General features: G+C 42.1%; 1 protein-coding gene across 2 annotated transcripts in view; it reads right to left on the bottom strand.

Annotated features, from left to right (window-relative positions):
* Window positions 1-1,079: 1,079 nt before the first annotated feature.
* The window catches only part of PHF2 (PHD finger protein 2), a 113,127-nt gene continuing 98,797 nt past the window's right edge, over window positions 1,080-15,409 (bottom strand). For both annotated transcript variants that reach the window (XM_035106300.3, XM_088663270.1), the window contains exons 18-22: window positions 11,077-11,351; window positions 8,610-8,705; window positions 7,693-7,802; window positions 6,764-7,025; window positions 1,080-4,624 (exon numbers count right to left, since the gene is read on the bottom strand). In XM_035106300.3, coding sequence (XP_034962191.3) covers window positions 4,536-4,624; window positions 6,764-7,025; window positions 7,693-7,802; window positions 8,610-8,705; window positions 11,077-11,351 — 832 coding nt within the window. In that variant the 3' untranslated portion in view covers window positions 1,080-4,535. The remainder of the gene's footprint in view (window positions 4,625-6,763; window positions 7,026-7,692; window positions 7,803-8,609; window positions 8,706-11,076; window positions 11,352-15,409) is intronic.

The following is a 15,409-nucleotide window of genomic DNA, read 5'->3' on the forward strand; positions in this document are numbered from 1 at the left end:
GACAGAGGACGAGGTGGTTGGACAGTGTTCTCGAAGCTACCAACATGAGTCTGACCAAACTGCGGGAGGCAGTGGAAGACAGGAGTGCCTGGCGTGCTCTGGTCCATGGGGTCACGAAGAGTCGGACACGACTAAACGACTAAACAACAAATATATAGGGTGCCTACATTCTGCATGTGCAAATGGCTTTAGATGCCTATTAGGTCCATAAATTACCATATAGCATATATTCAACAACAAAACAAAAAAAACCAGTGACAATTTGTTGTTAACAAAGGACTGTTGGAAGCGGACATATAAAGGGCCCCATTACCTTCAGTAGCTTAGGGCCTCATCAAAACTAAATCCGGCCCTACCGCTTGTGATTCCCGGCCACTTGTACTCAAGGCAAACCGCTTCCAACAGTAGAGGTGGAACATAGCTATTGGAATTAGTTTATACTCATATACCTCAGAGCCTAAGAGAGTTTTGGTGATCTCGAGGAGCCCCTTCTTCTGGTGCACGAGTGTCTGCTTTCTGCAAGGTGCACACCTGTAAACACAGCAGGATGGTATTTTCGTTATGTGCCCTGTGATCAATCGTGGGGATCTCATCCTGCCTGCAGTTGCTTCTACATTATTCTGCTCCTATTCAAATACCCTGTTTCTCATATTTTAAGACATACCCATAAAATAAGCCATAGCAGGATTTTTAAGCATTCAAGGAATATAAGCCATACCCCGAAAATAAGACATAGTGATAGGCGCAGCAGCAATGCCAGCCGCAGCAGGAGGAGGAGGAAAAAAATAAGACATCCCTTGAAAATAAGCCATAGTGTGTTTTTTTGAGGAAAAAATAAATATAAGACATGTCTTATAATATGAGAAACACGGTAGCTTCCACATTGAAACTCCTGCCCTGGCAGTGAACAAGGTTTACCTGCAACCCAGAGCAGCATGTTGCCCTTCGATGACTTAAGAGACACAGAATTGTAGAGTCGGAAGGGACCCAAAGAGGTCATCTGGTTCAACCCCCTGCGATGCACGACCTTGCAGACCCACGGCCTGAATCAAGTTTCTCAAGAACCAAACCAACGCCAGTTTTATACAAAACCTGAAATATTTTACTTTTAAAATTTTGATCTAAGTTTACTTAGATTTCATGGACTTGATACAAGAGCATTTGATATGAATCGGTAAATAAAACACTGTAATAGATAGCCACAATAAACTTTGTTAGAAATGTACATGTTGCGAAAATAATAATCATAATAATCATCATAATAATAACAATAATAATAATAAAAAACAGCATGATGTTTGTGTTATATTATATAAATGCTTGACAAGAACAGTATACTAGGGAAGCTTAAAAAAACTTGCTCGGCTTAACCCTGGGGCCCTATTCAACTAACATTTTTGACTCAGAGGATCCAAACCCAGTTTCCCCATCGTGGCTATAGAAAGGTTAGTTAATAAGGCCTCAGTTGTTTTCTGTAGCTGTTTTTTTCCCCTCATGGACATCACATCCAGGTAATGTGTATATAAACAAAGCTCATAATAAATGTACAAATATAAAAAGCTACAAACATTAATAAATTACATCATCACAAAACACAGAAACACTTCACAAGGTGCTAATAAAATAATTGTATCCCCTCATAATACAAGAATTGAAACAAGGAGCTGGTATTATAAAGTTGAAGATTATTCTTCTTCATAATGTGTCTTAAATAGATCAATTTTTGTACTATTATTCGATTCTGTATAAGGCTGCACAAAGTTTTACTTGTTTTTCAGGCAATGCCAAAATAATTAATATAATAATAATAATCAAAGGGAAAACAAAACAAAAACAAGGACCAAAAACCCCAAATTCCTCTCTTAGAGTCAAGAACCTAAAATACAACAGTTGATAATACTCGGCAAAAAACTTGTATAAAGGTTAATGAAGTATTCTATAGAAAGAAAGGTCTAAAGATACTTTGCTCTTATAAAAAAGAAGGTATTTAAAAAGCTATTTACAGGCTACATTCTATGAAAAAATATGCTTTAGGAAACAGATCTATAAATGAAAACCCGGGATTGCCTGAGAAACAAATTTAACTCTTCAAGTGTTTAAATGCAGACAAGCAAGTTTAATGTAAAATAATGCACTCTACACTAAACACTAAGAGAGTTAAAAGACGACAAGTATCCAGTTAAACTGTCAATAAGCTTGGCTTTCGTCTTATCAGACACCTGTGTGTGCCCACAGCCGTCATTCCTCCAGACAAGTGTATCTCATAGGAAGTGCTTTGATATGACTGTCAGAAGCCTTATGTACATCGCTGGCATGGGTTTGCACCTCACAGCCTGCCTTGGGGTCAAGGCGAGCTCAGACCATGGAGCCATCATGTCTTAGTGGGTTTGCAAGCATTAAAAAAAACAACAACCCACAAACCCTCAAAGTGTTGATACAGATGTTACATTTTCTTGGCACTTTGCCTCTGGAACTGTTTCTGCACCCGCCCCCGCCCCCCAGAGCAGGAAGATGGGATGGGGTTGAGTCATGGAGCCAAAGGAAAGTGCCCTGTTTGCTGACATTCTTAGTTATCCCAAGAAAACAGCTTAGCTCATTGTTGTGCCTCCTTTGTTTACATGATCCAGGGGTTTACTCAAAGGCTACTGTGAATTGAAAGAAAGAAACTCTGGTTAATTGCTGGGGGGCTGTCATTTGTTTCATCTCATATTAATTGATTGCATTAAAGAAAACCCAGTGTCGCCGTGAACTTAACGAGCGAACTGTTGGATGGGGTTGAGAAGTCACGTCAAGATGGCAAGAGTCCAAGGGATGACCCAAGGAAATTATCGAGGGGCAGGGCGTTTTTTTGCAGCCTGAACTAAGTTCTGGCACCTCTCAGGTGTGTTCCATTGCCATTCTAAGAGAACGAGGGAGCCACCTCTTTTTCTAGAAAATAGCACTGGTGAGGAGATACTTGACTAAAGGTGCCATCCTAAATCCACTTAAGAGTAAGCTCGTTGAACTCAAAGGGACTTCCTTCAGAGTTGGCACGCACAGGCTTACAATGTAAGGAGGACATATCGTGTTAACTTTGTGTCACACTTGCCATTTCTACTTGGTCAAGTCCTGCACCGCCACACCAGTAGCCATTGGAAGGGGAGATAAGGAGACTATTTCACATGCCGAGGGCAGCATCTGTTTTTGGAAGGAGCCATGACATCGTTCCTCCCGCATGGTGCTCAATTTCAAGAACCAGCACCTCGAGACGGGGCCTAGACACACAGAAGTGGCAACTTTGTCACAAGGTTAACTGGAGAGTCAGCCCTGAACATGGAATTCCCTGCTCTGGTAAAATAATTTCCAAACAGAAACCCTGACCTAGCAATATCTTGAAAAAAACAAAACTGCAACCCCTCTGCTTCTAGGATCATGTAAACAAGCCTTAGCAAGAACAGCGGTGAGTGAAAAGAAATCTCCAAACACAACCGTTCTTTTCAGGTCTTGTTGCTAAGGAGCCAATTCTATCATTTTGTAACAATCTCCTAGCTGTACACATTGGTTTTTGTTATTATTGGGGTGTTTTGTTTTGTCTTATAAGGCTACTCCTATCACACATTGCCTTGTGGTGATGAAAGCAGAGACAATAAGGGCAGACAGTATGCTAAGAGGTGCTAAAAAAAACACCTTACAGGTAAGAAAATGGTGGGAGGGATGGAAAACTATCAATGAGAAGGATTGTAATCCAGCACCAACCAAAATTAATGGAATAACTACCACTGATTTTCAAAGAACTGCATTCACCCATTTTGCGTCTACACACCCTAATCATTAACCCAATTGGATCAGGCCTGTGATCCGGATTGTTCCGGCAGTCACCTAGCATTGCACATAAAATAAATTAATTCATCCATTTTTGTCCTATACCCGGTTATAGAGAAAGTTCTTAGTAGTGCTGAAGTGCAATTTTAGTTCTTCCATTGACCAAAACATACTTATCATGAGCCAGGTAAAGAAAACTATTCCGTTATGCATATTACGTCTTGCATGTATTATATCACACACAGTAATGACAAAAATCTCTTTCCCTTCTCTGTAAGTTAATTTGAGCAAAGGTGGAATTTACCAAAACTCTCCTGCCACTTAACCAGATACCTCTCTAAAATTGGTGCAGTTGGATAAATGAAACATAACTGAAATTAATGTGCATACTGTTAAAAACAACCACTTTTTCTTCACTTATAAACAAGTTAAAGGGATACTTTCCTAAAACTGGAATGATCCTCAGTTTCTTGGAGTATTAACTTTTTGCGAACTAGTCACTCTCAGCAATTTGAGAAAGGACATCTATATTAAAAAATATTTATAGCAGTATTCTGTACATGTTTAACTGCTGAAAGTTAAAAAGAATTTATTAAAGTGGTGGCAAAAAGTTAACTGGTATTGTCCCTCGGGTGTTGCACAATACGACTGAAGGTCCTTCAAGAGTTGAAGAAGAGTTAGTGTCAGCTCAGGACATTCTGAACTTTGATAAGAGTCCCAGCTGGGGCTAAGTTTTAGAGAAGAAGTTTCCCGTTCCGATGAATTTTCAAAATCTTCCCAAGCCTTTGCTTAGCTGTGGCCATGCCTTTTTTCGTACGTTTCCCTGCAAGTGTGAGAAAAGGGGACACATTAAGCCTCAAAACCTCTGTCTACGAAGAAAGCAAAGTTTTACAATGGAGAAAGATGACGCAAAAGCAAATGAAGATTGGTTTGGAAAGGAACCGGCTGCATCCCCACATTCTAGAAGCAAATCAAACATTTCCCATGTGTTGGGTGAGGAAAATGGTGGCCTGACTAAGGTCATCTAGTTGACTGACGGTGAGGTTAAATTTTGGGGTGTATTGTTTTTTGTTTTAAATAGATTTTGTTGAAATCTCCAAAAGAACACAAAGATTGAGATCAAATATCTTTTCATCAAGGCTAAAAAACTAATCTGAACAGAAAAAAGAAAACGCAACCCACAAGTTGCAACCCACAAACTGAAGGTCAAGTTACGCATTATGCTGCTTGCCTTTCTCAGGGCCGGCTTTAGGTAGACCCCCGGTGGTGAGGTGTGCTAGGGCGTCGGGCCGGTAGGCAGGGCGCCGCGCGACAAAGCCGCGCAGAAACCATGCTGCGCCCTGCAAGAGCGGGGACATGGAGCGATCTCAGCACCAGGGGGGGGCGCCCTGCTCAGGACTGCCCTGGCCTTTCTCTTTCCCCTTTCTCTTTCTCTCCTTCGGCTCTTGTTTTCCTGCACAGGGGAAGGGGATTGTTGCTGGGATGGCAACATACAGGGAGTCTAGGTAAAGGGACCCCTGACCATTAGGTCCAGTCGTGACCGACTCTGGGGTTGCGGCGCTCATCTCGCTATACTGGCCGAGGGAGCCGGCGTACAGCTTCCGGGTCATGTAGCCAGCATGACAAAGCCGCTTCTGGCGAACCAGAGCAGCGCACAAAAACGCCATTTACCTTCCCGCCAGAGCGGTACCTATTTATCTACTTTCACTTTGACGTGCTTTTGAACTGCTAGGTTGGCTGGAGCTGGGACCGAGCAACGGGAGCTCACCCTGTTGTGGGGATTCGAACCGCCAACCTTCTGATCGGCAAGCTCTAGGCTCTGTGGTTTAACCCACAGCACCACCCTCGTCCCCGTACAGGGAATTCACCTCCCAAAAAAATATGTGTGGCAGGGCAGGGCAGGGACAGACTGGTAGCAAGGTCAGAGCTGTAGGGGTGTGCTAGTAAGGGCAACAGGTTGACTCTACCAGTGGGCCTGTGCAGCCACCACCTGCCTGACCCACACCCACCCCACCCAGGTGTGCAGCAGTGATGCCACTGTAAGGTAGGTGGCTCTATGGTACCAACCTACAGCCTCACATCATGACCGTTTACATGTGTACTCAGAAGTAAGTCCTGCTGAGGGACTGCAACTGAAGTCATCAACTGTTCCCAATATCAATGGAATTCTACGACAGGGGTAGCCAACGTGGTGCTCTCTGGATGGCTTGGGCTACAGGCTCCTCTCAGCCCCAACTTGCATGGCAGGTGTTGTAGTCCACAACTTCTGGAGGGCACCACACTAGCTGCTCCTGGTCTAAGGGCAAACATTTACTACACCACAGAAGAAAAACAATGATAATAATGATAATGATAATTTATTATTTATAGCCTGCCGCCCATCTGGCTGGGTTTTCCCCAGCCACTCTGGGTGGCTCCCAACAGAATATAAAAAATACGACAAAACATCAAACATTAAAAGCTTCCCTAAACAGGGCTGCCTTCAGATGTTTTCTAAAAGTCAGATAGTTGTTTATTTCCTTGACATCTGATGGGAGAGCATTCCACAGGGCAGCCGCCACTACCGAGAAGGCCCTCTGTCTGGTTCTCTGTAACCTCGCTTCTTGTAATGAGGGAACTGCCAAAAGGCCCTCGGAGCTAGACCTCAGTGCCTGGGTTGAACGATGAGGGTGGAGATGCTCCTTCGGGTATACTGGTATGTTAGCTTCTTAAAAGTTGAAAACTACCATTCCTAAAGTAGCAGGCATTCCTTGTGTACACAACCAGTGTGTTTTCCTGTGGTTTCTGTAGGGAACGGAGGCACAGCTAAGAGCTTATCAACACGAATTACCAAATGCTACATGAACTGCTTTGAAAACGATACAAGACCACATATTATGACAAAGCAAAGCGTGTATTAAGGAAATGATGCTGCCGGCTGATGAAAATATCTGCCACTTCTAATAAAACTGACGAAAATTACCTTTGGCAGCAGCATTATTCTGTGACGACGAGGAGGGCCTCCGTTGCGTGAGGAAAACTCCTGGTGCCATGGGTTGAGAACCTCGGTTGACTTGGGCCACCCCAAACGTGCTTGCACCAGCTGTATACTCGTGGTCTGTTAAACTACTGCTGTGGGACTCCAGCTTGGGTTCAGGAGAGCTGCTTTCCTGAGGGATTTTATTTGCGTTGTTGGGCGACAGTTTCTTTTTGGTGTTCTTCTTCTTCTTGCCCTTCTGCTCCTCCTTTCAAAAATGATATGATGGCCATTAGCTTCAAAAAGGTAGCACTGTTATTGCTAGCACTGGTACATGACAGGCACCACACTCCACAAATAGCCATCGCAGCCCTACAAGCTCCAGAGGCTGGGGGGGGGGGCAAACCAAAGGATTCAAATTACAAGGAAGGAAATTACGACTAAACATCAGGAAGAACTTTCTGATGGCAAGAGCTGTTTGACAGCAGAACGGACTCCCTTGGAAGGTGGTGGACTTTAAAATGCCGGTGGAGGTTTTTAAACAGAGATGGGATGGCCATCTGTCATGGATGCTTTAGTTGCAAATCCTACATTGCAGGGGGTTGGACTAGATGACCCTTGGGGTTCCTTCCAAATCTACAACTATATGATTCTATGGTGAAAAACTGGGAACCAGATTCAACTAACCCATTCTGGCACTCTGGCTACTGCAGCAGGGCTTATTCTGTCCCTTCTCATTCCATGCACTCTGGAGGGCTGGGAGAATTCCCCAGAACAGCATGTTGGGAAAGGAGAGAGCAGAATTTCTAGGTGTGGTATTCAATTAAGTTTTACTCAGTGCTGACCCATAGAAATGAAACGGCCATGAATTCCAATCGGTCTACTCCAATGTCCATGGGATTTATTTATTTTTGAAACCTCTTTGGTCAGCTCACCTGCTGGGATAATTTAGCAGCTGCCGCCGCCAGTCCTGTTTCAATAGAGGCAACTCTTGCACCTTCTCGGACAGGTCTGTCTTGCCGAGGTACCGATGGGCCAACCCTTGCTAAATGCAGAAGCAAAAAACAAAGGTTACAAATACAGCAATGTGAAGTTGTATAGCGTACCCATCTTACAATTCCTTTTGCTGGGGAAGGACCAGGTCCTCACCAAGATGGTGGCTCAATATCTTAATTTACTATTTTCTCGTCGTTGTACTCTGCAGTCGTCTGAATTATTAGAAGCCCCATTGTCGTGAAAGCGGATAGCGGATTATTCCCTTCTCTCTCTTAACACAGTGTTTGCCACAGTGACAGTTTTAATCTGTTATTATTTTGTCTGCGAGTTTGTTTGATGCCAATAAAGGTTTTACTTACTTACTTACTTACTTACTTACTTACTTACTTACACTAGCGTACCCAACACAGAATTAAGCATGCTTTATGTTGAACACATAAAATACAAAGGCTGAATTGAGGTGACCTCACTCAGATCCAGAAACCTGTGCAAAAGAGCTCCTCAAAAATTTCATGTCTGATTATAGGAATCCAGTCAAAATATCAGTGCTGCTGAGGAATCCTTTCTTTTCCATCATTGTTTGCTGTGACCCAAGGTATGGTAAGGGCAGCATATTTAAGCAGCACCTTTCCAGGAATGTGGTAGGTCAGGATCAGCCATATACATCCATCCTTGAAATACTGCAGCAACTCTGACCATTTTTTGGTTTATTGTCAGCAAAAGGTATGAGTGAATGGCATAGCTTACTTTGTGGCTTCCTATATATCTATGTATGTATGTACAGTACATGACGAATTAAAAGGATTTTAGAGTATTTTTCCTATATATGTTTGATTTAAAGTATTAGAAATATTACCTGTTGGGCTATATGGTGCATCATCAGAACTTTTCCTTTTCTTTGATCGAGACTTGAATACTGGATTGTCTTCATCTGATTCAAGGGAGGGATAAACTAAAAGAGAAAACAAATACTGTAAGAGATTCTGGTACGGCACTAATTGATAGTGTAAGTATGCCATATATGTAAAAATAAATAAATGGAAGCAGCCAGTAGCCTTTCAGTGGGTGAATCAAACCTGGAATAATTCAGTTCCAAACATGGAGGATAAAAAAATATTAGCTTTGCATCATGATCTATTCCAGTGTTTGAATTACAGGAGCAAGACTCCTTTGTCAGCATCTCTGAATTAGGAATATATTGAAGGTGGCCCTTAGCTTCCACATCATACTTCGCCTTGAGATCTACAGATAAAGGGCAGTATACAAATTATTATTATTATTATTATTATTATTATTATTATTATTATTATTAAAGCAATTCCTACAGATCTGCTGTGTACATAAATTTTTCCCCCAAGCATTTGTTTTCCAGAGTTCTGCAGTCATTCTGTGTACAGTAAGCCTGCAACTTAAGCATAACTTACCTTGTGCTTGTGGCAAAATGTTAACAAAAAATTAAAAGGGGGAAGACACCTGGGGGGTGGGGGAGAGACTTTGGCAATCCTACCTGCCACTGATCCCAATGTGTTTTGATAATGCACAATTTTGGCTTTAGGTGTGATTCATGGAACGTAACCCCTGTGCCTGGCATGCTCTGGTCACAACTAAAGAGTCGGACACAACTAAACGACTAAACAACAACAACAATCCCCGTATAAGTTGCAGGCTTACTGTATCTGGAACCCTTCTACAGCCATAAGCAGTTCTTTGTTCTGTGCATCTTGTATGCTTAGGAAGGATTCTGGCAGCCGCTTATAAAGTCCTAGCCTGGTTAAAAGGTACCCAGAGAATGGGCAGGGTGGAGGCAGTTGCTCACACACATTGAATGCAATGTAAGCTGCAGTCATGTGGTAGTAGCAGTGGCTACACATGTGGTTATTGGAGACACAGCTACTCTACCTCCAATTATTGTATGGAAACATCTGAGATTTGCCACACCCTCCGTCTCTTTTGCTTTCGGAGAACCCGCAACTTCTAGGCTAAATGACAGCTACATTGTTTGCATTACACCCACTTAAACTGAGAAACCTATCTCAAATGTGGACTTAATTTTCATTTCTTTTTGCTATGGTGAGATATGATTTTAAAGCAATTGCATCAATTTAGCCACCGACTGAAAATGTGCTGGCCAGATGTAGGACAAATGGAGCCTTAGTGAACCAAACCATATTACAACAAAGCAAGCCTATTAAATGGTAGCATAAATATATAATTAGCAAGAATGTTGGTTCTCTCTCCACCCCACCAAATCAGTCCTCTCCTTTCAGAATGACATCTTTAGATCGTGTCTATACATTATACTTTTGCAAACATTTAAAAGTTATTTATCTAGATCGATATGCCTACAGGTACCTTTGTTGTAATTTGTGCTGATGTTTTGTCAAAGAAGTACAACTTCTTCAATTTAGAAGAGAGTCTAGCTTTCATTAAGCTACAACAGGATTTCAATCTCTTTGCTTTCAGCCTCTCAAATGCCGAAAGCGGAGGGGAATTATGTGCTTTCCAAAGGGGTGGAAGACACCTAATGCATGGCTCAATATTTTTGGAAGCTGAATTATTAGGCTATTTATCTGTCTTAGGGCAACACTTCACTAAGCATGTTCTAGCAGTGCAGTCCCACTGAAGGAAACAAAGCTATGTTGATTGTGTAAATGGCTAGTAAATTGCAATGTTAGCGCCACTTGCTCACCGAAAAAGTTGGTGCACAGCTCTGCATGTCTGCCGAGGGCTTCTTCCTCCCTTTTTCAAACAGCCAGCTCCCCATGTTGCATCACAAACTGCTTTTTAAACTTGAAGAGATTGCAGTAGCATATGAAGCAGCATGGAGTGGAAGCAGAGGAAGTTAATGGTGGGGGAGAAACCCTGCACTTCATGGATGTGCTTAAACACTCTGGGTTCCCAACTAAGAGGAGGCTTAATTGGGAGGTGAAGGGGGCATGTCCAGTGACACTAGGAATGGAGCCACAATACATGCCTCCATCCTCCAACACACTTTTGCCCTTGTGGGTCCAGGCTGAATGCCTGAATAGCACTTCATTAAGCATGACCCGAGATCTCCCTTGCAAAATTTGAAAGGAACTCCCATACCTAGGTCACACAGACAAAATTGCCAAATGGAATTAAGGGGGATGTTGCGAGGCAGATAAAACAAGGTCGTCTCCCAGCAATCATTCAGGCCTCTGACTCAGAATCTGCTGCCACAACAGCTGGTGGCGTTACTGCTTTCATGAAGGGACCGGCCACCTTTGTGTGTTTCACTGCATGCGTATATTTAAAGGGTCACACCTAGAGAGAGAGAGAAAAGTGATGCAGACATTCCATACCATAATCAGAATCTTTAAAACAGGCGTCTAAGTGATCCTGGTCCTCGTCATAATCTTCAATGTCAATGTTGTTTTTTGCACTCTTTTTCGGCAACCTTTTCCCTGCATTTTTGTTGTTGCTGCTTCCAGTTTTTTTGGCGTTTGCGGCAGACGTGGAATTGTTCTTTGCTTGGTTGGGGCCCCATGAAGGCTGTAGGCAGGAATCTGTAGGCAGGTTTGCCATCGAAAGCATCCCTTGGATCGCTTCCTGTGTGCTGGGAGATGCAGGCGGCTGACTGAGGAAGAAAAGGAGAAGGGTGGGAGAAAGAAAGCTTTCAGCTCAGAGTAAATGCAAGTACAGAATTAAGAGGGGGTGCCCAATTTTACATATGTGACATGCCCTCCAACGTCATGGGGTACACTTGTCAATCACACTGTGGCATTTGTGTTGTATAGACAAGACATCACCTTATGTAAGAGAATGGGCAGACTCAAACTGCATTATGATGGAGACACAGCAGGTAGGGGAGAATATCATTTTCCCTGGACATTCTCACAGAGACCTTGACATTAATAGATTTAAATATAAAGGGGGTTGTCTGGTTAATTCATATTTAAAGTAGGCCAACTGAAATCAATAGACTTTACATTTTTTATTTCACTGGTAAATCACCCAAAAGATTCAAGGTGCAATTGAGATGAAATAGAGAACTCTTTTTACAGGTTATTTTTTGTTTGTTTTTTGTTTTTGTAAATATCTAAACACGAATGGAGGTCAGGAAATCTGTAGCTGTCAATAAGGGACTAAGATCAGGACTGAATCCAATTGGATTAACTAAGATTTCAGAAGCAGGAAGAAACAAGAACTTTGCACCCCGAAACCCAGCACACAGGAAGTCACTCAAACTGTATTATTGGCTATATAATTGATCTATATTTGGGTGGGAATTGCAATTTGATATTGATAAAATGTGACTGTTATTGGATTTTAATAATTGAAAATTAATTTAAAAATATTTTTAAAAACAACTTATTTTACACTATTAGACTTTCCACACGTGGTTCAATTAAGAATTGCGGGTCAATGTCTCACTCGCCCTACAAGAAAAGCAGTGTGATATATAAGCAATTGATGTTATAGCAATTTATGCTTTGATGCTCCAGCAAATTTATTTATTTTACCTAACAGAATTCATATACCGCTCTCTCCAGCAAAAGACCCCCAAGCAGCATGCAAAAGTGAATCGAAAATGTTCATCAAAAATACCAACAAACAATAAAAACTCTGAGTACTTTCCAGAAAGCTTTGGTGACAGCAGCTCTGGTTTTGTCTAATCTCTGTTGCCTCCCCTAAAAAACCTATAGGAGAGAAATTGTGGATGGATGTGGATTGCTGTATCTGAGAGGAAGGGGTTTAGCTTGCCATCTCAAGCAGGAATTCTCCTTACAATTCTTGTAAGCCAAGATGCCTGCTTGAAATGCTAGCCATTAGTGTCTAATTGCCAGTCACTCCTGTGCAGGGGTGTGTGTGTGTGTGTGTGTGTGTGTGCGCGCGCGCGCGCGTGCTGGTGGTGGCCTTGAAACATTGAAAGTGGAGGAGTGGGTGGGGACCTGCCTTCCATTGTCAGGAAAATGGTTTTAAGGGGGAGGGGGCAGCGAAGGCAGAGCCTAACATTCCCACCAGCCTTTTCTTGGATGTACTAAATGCAGGGTAACTGCTGTTTTATGTTAGATCTGATGTGCTGGGAGGCTAACTCAGTCCACTTTTGTACTACTTGGTATTCCAGATATAGCAAGACGAGAATACACTCAGCAAAGCATGCCACAACTGGTCCTGCTCACAGCTCTATCCAGAAAAATGAGCGGACCTGGTTTTAGCAATTATCAACTCTGTGAGCACTTAAGACATTTGCTTGCTTTCTTAAAACCTTGAACCCGAGATACAGTGGAAATGGACCATCAAACGCTGCCTGCCAAATGGGCAAATTAGAGAGGAACTGCCTAAAGCAAAGCGAGCGATAGCAAATAAATTGTGGGATCTGATCAAAACCAGTGGCTCGGAGTGGGAGGCGGGGGGCAGAGAGGAGAAGGAAAACAAGTCACAGACAGATTGTTTAACAAGCTTTTAAAGCAGCGAAAGGTTAAGGTAAAATTGGCCGGGTAGCAATCTCCTGAGCAAACCCCATTCATGCGAATGGAGCTTGCACAGAAGAATATTTGTTTCCTTCCATTTAGCATCCTCTCGTTTTTGGCATTCAGGTTAGCGTTCTGTCGCCCTGCTCGTGAGCAACTTCCTTTAAAATCAATCAGGTTTGCACAGGAGATGTTGAAACTGGATTGTGCCCAATGTGTTTTTCATTAGGCACATTTGCAGCTTAGTAATTCTGGATCTGCTCTAAGTGAAATACGAAACAGGAAGCAATTATTAAAGTCTGGAAAGTCACATCCCCTTTCTGTAGTTTTAGTGATTATTGCTATTTTTTTAAAAAAAACAATAAATAATAATACTAGTAATATGAAAGCATAATTTGAAAAATATGAATGAGAGCTTCTTTAAATGGAGTGCATGTGTGTGGCTGGTGCCAAATACTTTACATCATTCCCTGGCTGAATGGCAGCTTTGAACTGTGATTGAACATTACACTGAAAATATTAACGTTTTACTCCTGTTCCTATGAATGATACCCAGGAGGGAAAATTCCACCAATTGCAATTTGCAGCCAACTTCATCTGGGACATTTCCCTTGATCCCTGCTCTTGGTTACAGGGCTAGTTCTTTGATACTTTGTGGCCCTCACCTATTGAATTTCTGCCTGACTTTCACCTCTTAAAGAGGCAGATAATTTAAAAATCTGATTGAATTTGAAATTACAAAAGGTTTCTTTCTAAGAAAATGTAATTATAATGTAAATTCCAGTATATTATAAATGGTTACCAGTTATCAATCAGTTAAACAATAGAGCATATCCCATTTTTCCTCTGGACAAAGCCCATTTGCTTATCAATTTTTGCTGTATCAAGGGTTATGTAGATGGAACACTAGCTTCCTTCCGCTACTGTCTGCCTTGATCCAAATTATTCAATAAGATTGTGTACAGATTCCCCAGTAACTTGGATGCTGTACTAACAAAGATGTCTGAAAACTTTACACTGTGTTGCATCCTCACAAATGGGGAAAAGTGAATATTGCATCACATTTCCCAAGCATAAATGACACTCTGGGCAAAGCTGAATAGATATGTCTGGCTGCCATGTTGATTTACCACAATGCTCTGGACCTAGCATAGCTTCAGAATTCCATGCCATTGTAACAGTGTGGCAAGATTTAGTCTCCTGCTGCCTCATGTAGTGTTGGTCAGAGTGCTCATGCTTGTTCCCACCAAGTTAGCCTGAGGGGGTTCAACCAACAAATATGGCTGCTCTTTAGAGGTAAACTTGCCCAGGGGCTACTCAGATATGGAGCTGATTCTAGACATCCAATGCAGCAAATAAAAACAGCCATGCAAAGACTGTAGAGAAGATCAAAGCAGCCCTCTGCTCTGACACATTATTCATCCAGCAGCAGCTTCACAATCAGGGAGTGACAGAGACTAAGGTCCACACAATTTATTTTTGCTTTAAAAAACAAAACAAAAGGAAAGTTCAGACGAAAAAAGGAAATCTGGAAATTAGGTGCACACAACCAGGATCTAGCTGCATCTATAAAAGCAAAATTGATAGGACACATTTCTGGCAAGCTACCTACAACACACAGTGAAATACCTCACCCATGATCCTTAGTGATGTGTGGAATCTGCTTTCAGAAACCACAAGTCTTTGAATGCACTGGTTCAAAAATACTGAGGGCCATTTTAGATTAAGACCAGTTCCAATTAAATAAATTTAGATGTGTGTGTTTGAGGGGGAGGGGGTAAGTAGGCTTCGGATGGGGAAGAAGGGGACGTTCTACAAGGTGATAAGAAGTCCACTCGTGTGATGTTGGATATCACCCTTTCCTATGATTTGAATACTTTCCAGAGGAGTAGCTGTGTTAGCCATCTGAAACAAAAACAGAAGAGTTTTGTGGCACCTTAAATACTAACAAATTCATTGTGACAATAGCTTTTGTGGATATGCTCAGCATACTTCATGCATCTGAAGTGGACTGCAGTTCATGAAAGCTTATGCCATAATAAATCTGTTAGCCTTTAAGGTGCCACAAGTCTCCCTGTGGTTTTAATTTGTTACAACAGCGGCACTGGCTGTATGCAGAAATGGCTCCTGTAACAAGCTCAATTCTGGAACCGTGAACAGACCTAGGGAAATAAATAAATGAGACTGAGTACAGCTTGAGTACAAATGTTATGGGTCTATT

Source organism: Zootoca vivipara, chromosome 2, assembly GCF_965207765.1.
Source record: "Zootoca vivipara chromosome 2, rZooViv2.hap1.1, whole genome shotgun sequence".
NCBI lineage: Eukaryota > Metazoa > Chordata > Lepidosauria > Squamata > Lacertidae > Zootoca > Zootoca vivipara.